The sequence below is a fragment of the Gymnoscopelus braueri genome (genome assembly GCF_963280865.1).
Source record: "Gymnoscopelus braueri genome assembly, chromosome: 11".
NCBI lineage: Eukaryota > Metazoa > Chordata > Actinopteri > Myctophiformes > Myctophidae > Gymnoscopelus > Gymnoscopelus braueri.
In genome coordinates, this window is record NC_137613.1 from 28,187,164 (window position 1) to 28,199,034 (window position 11,871).

Consider the following 11,871-nt stretch of genomic DNA (forward strand, 5'->3'; position numbering starts at 1 on the left):
GAAGTCACCCAGCTTCACCAGGGTGAGATATTTCCCTCATAAGCTTAAGGCAGCACTTCTTGTCAACCAGTAGGTGTCCTAGCTGACATCAGGATCTAAATTTCTCAGTGGAAGAGTAGAGTAGGGAGACCACCTATTTCTGTTAACAAAAAAACAGAGCTTGCACAAAAACGAATCTCACCCACTGTTTTACACCTGTAAACCTGTGATGTGACATATGATTCAGTTTTCTGATTCAACCATTGCAAATGTGCAAGTCATATTGTACTAACATTCTCTACCATACAGATTAGTTAAAATGTTTTATTCATTAAAATACGTTTTTATCTTGTATGTCACAGTACGTTTGCACATATGTGAAATTTGAACTCTGCCATTCACCCATCCTAAGTATTAGGAGCAGTGGGCACCATTAATAGAAGTTCCGGATTGCAGCTTTAAGAAAAGCAACATCAGCAGCATGTTTTTGAAACAGGAAAGAGGGCAGGAAGGAATCTGACAGGATGACAACTTTTGTTTTTTAAAGGAAGTGGGGAGAGATAACTGGCCATCACAGGTCATTTTAAACAATAGACTCCTTCCCAGTTTTTGTATTTTTTTTCCATGCAGCGTAAGGTGTTTACAGCTGAATGAACTGTGTAATACAAAGAGAGATCCCTAGATATGTGGACAAATATCAAAATAGTCTGTTTTATTTGCAACGTATTAAAGTTATAAACACATCAGGCAGTGGTTTTACACATCACCATACAGACAGGAATCACTCAGCCAATCTTCTGGATAATGTCCCAAAGCTACAGTACAATGATTACCATTTATTAAACTCTAGCCCACTTTTTTCATCCTTATGGCAGAAAAAAAGACAAACAATTGTTGGTTTTTCAACAAACCCAGTCTTACCAAACCATTGTTTGGAAGTCATGTTAAGTACAACTTGCCCTGTATTACGGCTCATGGTGATAATACTTCAATTTAATGGACAACTGGATGTCAGACCCAGTGATGTATGAATCACAACTCATTTGCAGCATGACAAATCTTTTCAATGGTAGTTAAATAAAATAAATTTAAAATAGCCTTGGTGAAAAATCTTTATATGCATCATATAGTTTTCTTTTTCCTTGTTTTTTTTTTTTCAATTATAACCAAAAAAGAATTAAAAATAATTCCAGTCAACTTCTGACCACAAGTTCATTCACCTTGGGTGGACATCTTGAACTGGAAATGCAGATTCTTTAACCCTCAGTGAGAAGATAATGTAGTTCTATAGAACACTGCCACCTTCGGGAATGAATGTAAAAGTCATTCTGTCATCAAATAATTTGGCTGCACCAAGAAGTTTAAGACATCACATTGTAACAAATAGCAGACCTTCCAAGACCAGCTCGAGCCAAAGAACAACCCTCTTAGTTCTTCTGAGATTAATCTCTAGCTTCACATCACATTGTGCCCTGTGCACCACATTGCAGTCAGGGCTGGTATTCATAAATCATCTTGGAATAGCAGTGCTGACCTCAGAACAGTGTGACTCTGACATTCTAGCAGAGTTTATCTGCTTATGTGACCTTCTGAACTTGTTAACAGCAGTACATTTCTAGAAGCTTTATGAACACAGGCCTCGGGTCTGCAGTCATAAACAAATGTAAAAGAATGTTTTGACCATCACCAAAGCTTATCTCCCAACCCTGCTTCAGTTTTAATTAAGTTCCTTCATTTACCGTTGAGTCTAACTACAGTATATTCTTTGGTTTGAGAGGGCATTCCTCTTGTGTCTTGTGTCCAGCTCGATCCCCTCCTCACCATTCACATTATCATATCTGGATCCAAACTCTCTCAGCTCCAGCTGGCCTCGTACTGTGTCCACCCCTCTGGTGGGGCAAAAAATACCCTTCGACCTCGTAACAGGAAACTGACAACGCCCCTGTAGCCTGTACGAGGAACCCCCGATTTCAAGTCATCCATCACCCCCAGATTGCGAGCCAAGACCTTAAAACTGTCCCGGCTGGAATATTGCACCCGGAATGGACCCGCTCCCTTCAAACTGCCCCCTTGTTGTAGATCCTCGACTTTTACCAGAGGGGCGCTGTAAACCTCCTTAATAAAGTTTTTGTCATATTTCTCCTTTATCAAGTAAGACAAATCCTGTTTGGTAAAAGGCACAAAATCTGTGTTTAGCTTAATGTAGCGCAAGTACTGGTCAAAGAATTGACCTAAACTGACGCCTTTTCGTCCAAAAGTGATAGTTCTGGAGATCTCCGGTCGGATGCAAGATCGATCCTTGCGCTGCACCGGCTGACGCATCCAGTCATCCCAGAAGGCAGAGGGCCATTTGGGCTCTAGTTCGTCCCACATATCCTTGAGAAGCATCCAGCCTAGACCTGGGAAGAAGTCTGTTCTGTACAAGAGATCAGACTTTCCTGGATCCACCAAGGCGTCTCTGCCATTGTCATTCCAGGCAGACACACACCACAGGCTGGGATCAGAGCGCAAGATATGGTAGAGGGCTCTGAAATACTCAAAGAAATCAGGTGCCACCTGTGTGGAAGAAAAGAGAGGTGTCTATGAATCATGTTAAAAAAAGGAGCACGTCACACTCTTAACAGCGAACATTTATCTCTGTCAAACACACAGGCAAGAGATTAGGCCAGTTGTTAATCATATAATCAATCACAGACAACCATGAAGCGAAAAACGATTAAGACGGCTGAACAAATCTACTTCGGGCCTAAGGAATGAAAACTGTTATCTGTTTTAGTGAACTTGACCTTTAATTTCGTCAAGGTGAATGGATCAGCCAAAACAAACAGAAAGTGAACGAGTGTCCCTCAGTTGTCCGTGACAAAAAACAAACATGTGAAAACAAGTAGAGGACAGTTACGTAAATTTAGCCAGAATTGTTGAGTCCACAATTCTTACAGGAAGGTTGATGAACTGGTTTTGTTGTTGTTGTTTTTTTGGGGGGGGGAGGGGTTTCTAGCCTCTATTCTATTTGATAGATACAGTTTAGGGACAGGAAGCATAGAGAGAGTAGGGGAGTGACATGAAGAAGATGGTCTGGCCGGCTAGGAATCGAACCGGGGACTCACGGTCCATGTCGGATGCGCCCTAACCACTTGGCTATCAGGTGACTCGATGAATTAGTTGTTTGACGGTTGGGCAACTGCTATTACAAATAATTTCCTCTTGGCATTTTTTTTTTAAGTTTCCCCTACCCAATGTTGACACAGATGGGAATTTTTCTTGCTTTAACCACTTTCAACCTGCTGTCCCTTTTTTGGGCATGTCATTAAAAGTGAACATATTCCAAAATGTTAAAATTTCTTTCAAAAATAGCAGATCTACAAGCTCACAGCGAGTCATGAGCTTGTAGATTTTCTATTTTCGTTACAATGTATGCCCAAGTATAAAACAGGTCTCAAGTGGTTAATTAATTTGCATAGGCACTTCTGCTGCACCCTTTTCTGTGTAGAGCCCATAGGCTAATTAATTCATTAATCACTTAAATGTGCTCATCTGAAAATGCAAACTAGCTGTCCACTCTGCATTATAATGAATTATAATTGGATTACAAGCCATCATTCTCCACTATGCCTTCCTTTACAAACACCCAACATACAGGTTTATTTATGCATGCATGGTATCAAAAACTCCTCAATGTTCACTACTCAGCCTTTAGTACACCCAAATTTTAACGTGGGGAGCAATGCTTCTAACTGCAAAGTAAATACACAGTATAAATAGGTTGGTGCTGCAGAACATTTTTTTAGATCAAGAAACCATAAAACAAAATCTAGAAAGAAAAATGATTCTGTGATGTATGCTACCGACAAACGTGGGAACATTACGGGACCAACTCCAGTCACTATTAACCCAAATTTCAAATTGAGCCAGATGTAATTACACCTCTTCCATCAAAGGGCCATTTAAAATAAATCTATGGAAAATGCTGAGCAGTCACAATGTAGCAGAGTGTGTCATTTCTGCCAGCGCTGTAGGGCCTGGTCTGAACTAAGTGGACACGAGCCTTGATGCTTTACTTAAGGGAAAGAGTTGTTGATACCAGACATAGAAGTAGATGAACCTGGACCAATCAAATGTTTTACTGAGGGGGGGGGGGGCTGAGTGACAGGAAAGGGAGAAAAGAGAGCAGGGGTGACATGCAAGACCTGGGCCAGGACCAGAGGCAGGAACCACACTCAACAAGTTAATATTACAGGATGTGCTTCAGACTTTTGTGTTTCTTGGACGATATATGATGCCGTTCGGATTAGTAGCGGCATCATACAGAACATTTAAATTAGGGCTATACATTCTTAAAGAGTTTGATTTGTAGATGGAAAATGTGCTATTTATCTCATAAATATAGCTTGGGTCGGTTTTATTCCAATGTTTACAAACATTTCCAATGTAAACAACCATATTACAGTATTTTTATGTATCTGTTATAGTGTTATTCCTTCCTATCAAGACTTGAGTCAATGACCTCCTACCTAGAGAATATGTCTCCACTTCTTTTTGTAATTTAGGTGGTGGGCCAACAACATTATAGTTTATGTTTGTAACACAGATTGGGTCTTTACAGGGATCCTAAGAAATGTTACTGTACCTCCAAGTCATCTTCCACAATGACCACAGTAGAATGGGAGAAGGTGTTGAAGACTTGGTTGAGAGCCCAGCGGTAATGTCTCGATATCTTGTAGTAGCCCTGGAACTTCCTGTGCTCCGGCCGCACCCTGATGTCAGACAGGTCTGGTTGGCTGATGTGTTTCACTTTATCTCCATACGAGCCAATCATACGGGCCGTCTCAGCGTGGCCACAGTCCTGGCTAACTATGATTGGATAGAGTTCAGGGGAAGGACGATACTGTATTAATCTATCAAGGCTCCTTTTCACGGTCACTCTGTCACAAGCGATGACCAATATAGGGATGACGACTTGAGGAGTGCCATCGGTGACCTCAGACTTATGGTCCTGAATGGTCTCTTCTTTGATGTCACTGACCTCTTTCTTTTCAAATGTTGAGTCTGGAACTGTTGCAGGGACCAGTGTATGTCTTAATTCAGTTTGGTCCTCATTATCTAAATGGTCTTTGGGAGGAGCTGGAGGCTCCAGGGGCTGTTTGACATCCTCTTGTTTCTGCTCCTCCTTCACACCGTCTGTCTCTCTTTTCCCTACGTCTTTCCGTTGTGCCCACAGTGACCTGTGACTTTCAATCTGCTTCAGCAGATTCTTCTGGTTCTCCAGCTCCACTTCGACTTCCTCCGCCAATCGGATCACCTCCCCTGCCAGGTTGGCCCCACCCCCTTGGGCCACTCCCCACTCTTCCTTCCCCCCTGGTTCGGCTCCGCCACCTTCTCCATGGCGCCCGATGGGAGGACGCCCCCAAAGATAAAGCAGAAGTAAAGCATTCCAGGCAACAAATAGGAAAGCTCCACACAAGATAAATGAACCTTTCTTGCGAACCATGGCCCAATGACACCAAAGGAGGGTGGGGGTTGAGGAAATGGCTACAGGTAGGGAATGAGCACTTAAACAAGAACACAATTCCCACAAGTCAGGGTCCCAATCACAGAAGAGGGATAGACGAAAACATCCAAGTAGGAATCTGATGTCCAATCACATTCTTGTTATTAGTACATTTGGCATCACTCTGTCTTAGGTCCAAATGCCATTAGGATATGAGGGTACCAATTGACTCCTCGCACCCAGCTGTTCATGGACCCATGCAAAATGAATTGAGCCAATATTGGAGTGGAATGCACGCACTCCATGAAATACCACAGAAACTCGACAGCGAGGTGGAAATGAAAGCAACAATAAAGTTTCCCAGGGGGATGCAGAAACGCATCAGATTAAAACAGCAAAAATGTTGTTAAATAAGGGCTACTTTGGGGTGAAGGAATGTGAATCCTTGATGTTATCCTTTTGCCATCCTCCTGCAAAACAGAGAAGAGGAAATTATTAGAGCAATAAATTAAGCATGCTTCTTAATGTTTCCTGAACAGCAGAAACAAAGATGGACTGAACTGGACGTTTAATAGCATTCTACACCATCCCAAACGTGCTGAGGAGCAGACAGTATTCCCTTTTCTTCTCCACAGGACATGTAACCTTAAAAAGGACACAAAAGACATCACAATTGGTTTACTCGCCATGTAAAGTAGAGAAAAAAAAAGGCCAAAATTGACTTTTTAAAAAAAAACTAACTTAACTTTTTAACTTAACTAATATCAGTATCAGACCCAAAATTATAATATATAAATATACTGTTTAATTTAGTATGAGTTTAGTGAGTATCCAGTAGTGGGTCTATATATTTTTAAGTGCTCTGTGTCTCTAGAGTGGGTGGTGGATAATCTGAGATGACAGTAATGTCATTCAAGTAATTTGGTTTGCTCTACTAGAACACACAACACTTGAAAAAAGTTTTCAAATGCTACATTATACTCCACACAACGAGTAAACAGAGTCTGATGTCTAAAAAGTGCCCCGTTCTGTGCCTCTTGAGCGAGTGAGTCAGATTTGACATCACACATTTTTTTAGCTATCCTCAGCCCGCCTGAGACAGAAATTGTACTAATAGTGAGCATTAGTGAGGACCCATATATGGAGATGAGGTTGAAGAACGGCAAAGTGTTCGCAGTAACTTAGCTGTGCAGCTAACATAAAGATGTCAACTGATAAAACAACATCTATCCGTGAAGCAATTACCCTCACCATGTTGGACAGTAATAGAATTCACTTATAAGAACAATCAAGATTTACGATGTTCTGTTATTTTGCCTCCATCTATCAGGTCTTAGTGAACGTTATTCACTATTATCTCCTGTAGTAACACAAAAAACAAAAAGAACCTTGCGACATCACAGATTCACATTTTGGTTGTGGTTTTATAACTATGAGAGAGAATTGTTCGTATGCGGAAATAATAGGCTAGATGACGTGAACACAGACAGACAAATTCTCTACCTGACCTGAGAGGCATTGGTAGGGCGGTGCTCTACAATCCGTGGCACAGGAAGTGAATTTGTGGTTTGAACGAAGTCTGCATGGTAAAACTAGGCCTGCATCAGTTGACAGCTAAATTCTCAAAGAGAGCCGAAACGTTAAACTGGCAAAAGGTCAGGGACCTTCAACTTTGTGCCTTGCGTCTGCCAATACTGTCAACTGTCAACAATCAAAGTCCACCTCCTGAGAGATAAAGAGACATAGGCAAATTTCCCAACTTGCCAAACAGGACTGTCATGGTCACACAGACAATGCTATGCCTTCAAGACAAAATGTCTTTGAAAAGCCTTCTTTTTAGAAAACAAAGCCACTATCAAGTGTCGGTCATGTTTCTCTGGACAAAACGGTATCCTGAATTTTCCTCCGGTAATCAATAACGGTTTATCTTATCTTATTATGTGTTGTTGCAGACTGAAGGACGAAGAAAAGAAGTAACTGAGTGAGGGTTGTAGAAGGAGGTCACTTTATCTCTTCTACAGGAGATTTTAAACAGGAGAGATGTCTAAACCAATTACTGGTGATAAATACTGGCTAATAATAGTCAAAGGATATCCTAGGTTTCTTCTCTACTAGGCCTGCTTAGTAATGGATTATTTTGCACAGATGGCTAAGCACAACTTAATAAACACTAAGTGTAATAGTGAACTCAATTCAGCATAGGCATGAAATGTGTCAAACCTGTTGGTCCACATTAGTGTGAAAGACCAGAAAATCTGGAATGACAGGCTATGGACACTTGCTGTAACCCATCCTTCACCTAATATTACCTTCTTGACAAAAAACAAACATGCTCAGTACACAGTCAAAGTACAGCTACTGCACACTATGCATTTAAACTGCGCTAAACACTGACCACTTAAGCCCTGCTAAGGTAGGAAAGAGTGAAAAAAATAAGGGGGTGGGGTGGGGGGATTCAAAGACACAGAGTGGCACAGTCTACACAGAAGAAGTCCTTAAGATTATGGAGTGAGAAGGGGAAAGGAAGAAGAAGAAAATAAGCTCTCTAGGATGATTCACAAGAGGCAAGACCCCTGCTGTCCCCAGTCTAGAAGTCATAAAAATAACAGTTACCTGAACAGCAAGCAGCCTAAAGAAGAGTCAGTGCTCCCGTCCCTGTCTATGTTTCAACACTAGTACAGTAACCTACGGACAAGAGCTGACTGTGAAAATGGGAGGGAAGACAAGCAGAGTGGGAGGGAATTGTTGCTCTCGGTCTTTTGAGAAACACTCTGCCAGCTGAAACTATTCTTCTTTAACCCCCTCCTCCCTCTTACAAAACGTGTAGCCCCCTGGTAGGATAATGCACACAGGACAGCAGACTACCGCACAGATTGTAACGTGGCATTATTACATCAAATGACACTAGTATATGTGCTATTTTGTGATGTTTGTGTGGTGTTGCTGCTTTTTTCCTTCTTTTTGATTTAACCACTTGACATGGCATCCCTATTTTGGGCATGTCATTGTAGGTGAAACTCTACAATGGAACTTTTGGGAAAGTATAAAATAGGGCTTAGAGGTTAATGTTTTTTGTGTGCGTTTTGTAATACCTTGAATACATTTTTTGTTTAGTCAGTTTTCTTTCTCCTATGATGAACCTCTGAAGATATGATTATGTAATAATTGTATTGAGTGACTGATTAGATAGATTGACCTTTATCAATCCCAAGGGAAATTCAGTCTCATAGCAGCACCCCAATAAGGATGAAACAAAGATACAGTACAGGTAAAGGTAGAGAACAAGTACAGTTTGACACTATAGTATATAGTCTCAACAAAGGTAACACAATCTAAATGACACTATAAAGAAAGACAGTGTAAATGACTTAATATTTTAATTAATGTCAGCTCTAGCCACACCACAGTATATGTATGGGAAAGGTTAGACCAGACATGGCAGTTCAATTCATAAAGCAGGGTCATGTCTGGATGCAATTAAACATCAGTTAACTTAATTCAGAAGTAAATCAAAAGCAGGCTGTCTACATCCTTGTTGGTTTGTACAACCAAGACAGGCAGTTGTGGCATGGTTCATTCATAAAAATGAATCTACTCGTAGTTTAAATTACCTATAATTAAACTAGCATTTAGTTGGCTAGCTGCTTGGATTAAGTAACAGGCTAAACCTCTAGCTAACATTAGCCACGTTGCTAGTTATCAGGACAAATACGAAAAATGCAATATGTAGTTCAGTCCACAAGTAAACCACTGACTGCTATTATTTCTGTCAGGACTGTCTGCAACATTAAGTGAGGGTAGCATGAACATCAAATCAGTCTTCCTATAGCTGACTGGCTAACGTACCATAGCTAGGCTAGCTAGCACTTCTCTCATTCACAACACACACATGCACACACACACTCACACACTGGCTGACTGCATGGATTTACAAGGTAGCACGATTTTTCCACTCACCCTTTTCCACTTCTTTCTGTCAGACATGCATGATGATAGTGTTGGCTGCATGTTGAGAGGAAGCTGCTGTGCAGTATCATCATGCAGATGCAGACATTAGTACAGTAATCATGTCAACCTGATGTTGTCTTCACTCTCACATTCCTCACACACATCTCTGTCAGTTCCTGGTTCATCTGATGATCAGCTTCACGTCCACCTCTGCTTCCTCATTCTATCTCAGTTTCTGTTCCCCACCACTCCTCCTGTAACTGTCTGGCTAATGTGACGACGTTCTGTTGGTCTTCATTCTGTCATCAACTTGCTATCTCCATAGATAACATAAGTCACACTGTGGACGTTGGATCTGTAGACGTGTTAGCAGTGTCTCCATCCATCCAGCAGAGTCTCCAAGTGGCTGAGAGAGAGAGATCTTTACAGTCTCATGATGCAGGTTGATTTTTCATTTGACCGTCCACTCCTCAGGCTTGATTTATTAACGAATCCAAACTGTTCATCTCCTCCTCCTATTTTACTTTAACATTCTGACAAAGCGGCTTCAGTTCACCCCGGCTTGCAGCGATTCCAACAAGGTAATCAAATGTGCGTTAATTACCTATACTTGAAGGTATCGTCATCTGTTGCTATGGGAAACGGTAAAGCAGAATAAATAATTCACACCAGTACGTGCTGTCGTTACTTCCTCAATCCTCATAGTTGGTGAGCTGGATCCTCGGAACCCACCGGGTGTCTGTTAGTCTGTTATTAGTGAGCTGACGCACCACAGTCACTTTCTAATGGGCTGAAAGAAGCGCAGCTGGACATAAACTGTCTGTTGCAGAGGAGCCATGCATACAAGTTAACTACAGCCAGACAGTGGTGGAAGAAGTACTCACATTTTTTTACTTAAGTTAAAGTATCAATACTGCAATGTAGACATATTCCGTTACCCTTAAGTTCTGGTACTTTTTAATTAATAGTTTTGGCGTCAAGCCTTCCTCAGCGAGAAAGTGGTGTACCAGGAGGGACTGATAGACAGAAAGACATGACAATGACTTCAGCTGTTGTCATAAAAATCAATAATTTAAAAATAAATCACAGTGAGCTTAATTGTACTAGATCGGCTATTATCACCTTCAGGAGGCTGCAATTCGAAAATGGCCCCTGCTACCTACCCCCCCCTCCTTCATTTTCCTCTTTTGTATATAAATATATATATATTTTTCTCTCTTCATACCAGTAACCTGAAAGCTGACTGTATGACATTCTGTATAGTAGTGTGTATATCTGCCTGCCTCTTATATTTCATCATGATTTGTGTGCATGGGGTTCTCATCTTAAACAAGCTTAGTGCTTAATGAGAGTTCCAGTTTAGTAGACCTTGTATTGTGAATTTGTACTTCCATGTACTGTTATGTACTGTCATGTACTATTCTCATGTCTTACTAAATAAACTACATCAATCAATCAATCAATCAATCAATCAAATGGCCGAAATGTATATAGGGCTGAAGAAGTGGGTAATATATGTTTTGTAATAATAATCAAAATCTACAGAGGAACTCAGTTTTCAAATAGTTGTAGCTGAGTACAAGTACAATATTTGCCTCTGAGATGCAGTTGAGTAGAAGTAAAAGTACTGAAAATTGGAAATACTCCAGTAAAGTAAAAAATACTTGAACATTGTACTCAAGTACAGTACTTGAGTAAATGTACTTAAGTTACTTTCCACCACTGACTGACTACAGTAACTACAAACACTGCTCCACAGAGCCATGCATACTACGGTAGGTTCAGGATTTGTAGTGCGCACCCCATCCAGTTATTACACTGGCCCGGGGCCAGTCCGAAGAAAGAGAAAAGGAGACGAGAGAAAAACATAGACAAAGACTAGACTAGGACAACAAGAACTCAGTCACACCGCCTGTCAGTCACAACAGGAGGGAGTGGAAAACTAAACTGTACAACTAAATTACCAAAACAGCTGCACACAGCCATATACAGCATACATCATATTAATGTGTTGAAAGGTAGGCTACACCTGCCAATAAGGCACACATACCTGTGATGGCTGGCATAAATATTAGGTAATAATAAATCATATTACCATAGTAATATGGTCATATTACAGATCACGTTCATTTCCCACTTTCATGTGATTTCTTTTAGCACACATCATTTCTGGTGTCAAACTTCATGGTGTAGACTAGAGGCATCCAGTCACATACGGCAACAATGTCTTCTTTAACATTTTCATGTCAAGGACCCCCAAATTGATATGTAATAGACCAGACCCCTATAATGGTAATGTTAATACAATATAATTAGCACATTTGCAGTGGTTTGAGGTGGTCTCCCTACCCTCAGTAGGACCTTTACTGGTTGACAATGTCAATTAAGTTATTTGAAGCAGACGGCGCACCCGATTGAACACTAGATGCACCGCCATCTTTACTGTAGAATGTACA

At 40.9% G+C, this 11,871-nt stretch overlaps 1 protein-coding gene across 2 annotated transcripts; it reads right to left on the reverse strand.

The window, feature by feature from the left end:
* Positions 1-666: 666 nt before the first annotated feature.
* mgat1b (alpha-1,3-mannosyl-glycoprotein 2-beta-N-acetylglucosaminyltransferase b) lies at positions 667-9,982 on the reverse strand. 2 transcript variants are annotated; one of them, XM_080442926.1, is made up of 3 exons: positions 9,425-9,982; positions 4,607-5,937; positions 667-2,535 (listed from the first exon to the last, which is right to left on the reverse strand). In XM_080442926.1, the coding sequence occupies exons 2-3, from the start codon at positions 5,465-5,467 to the stop codon at positions 1,834-1,836; spliced, it is 1,563 nt and encodes a 520-aa protein (XP_080299052.1). In that variant the 5' UTR covers positions 5,468-5,937; positions 9,425-9,982; the 3' UTR covers positions 667-1,833. The 2 variants fall into 2 exon arrangements, with proteins under 2 accessions (XP_080299052.1, XP_080299051.1); XM_080442925.1 differs by lacking the exon at positions 9,425-9,982 and adding an exon at positions 8,081-8,153.
* Between the last annotated feature and the right edge of the window lie 1,889 nt (positions 9,983-11,871).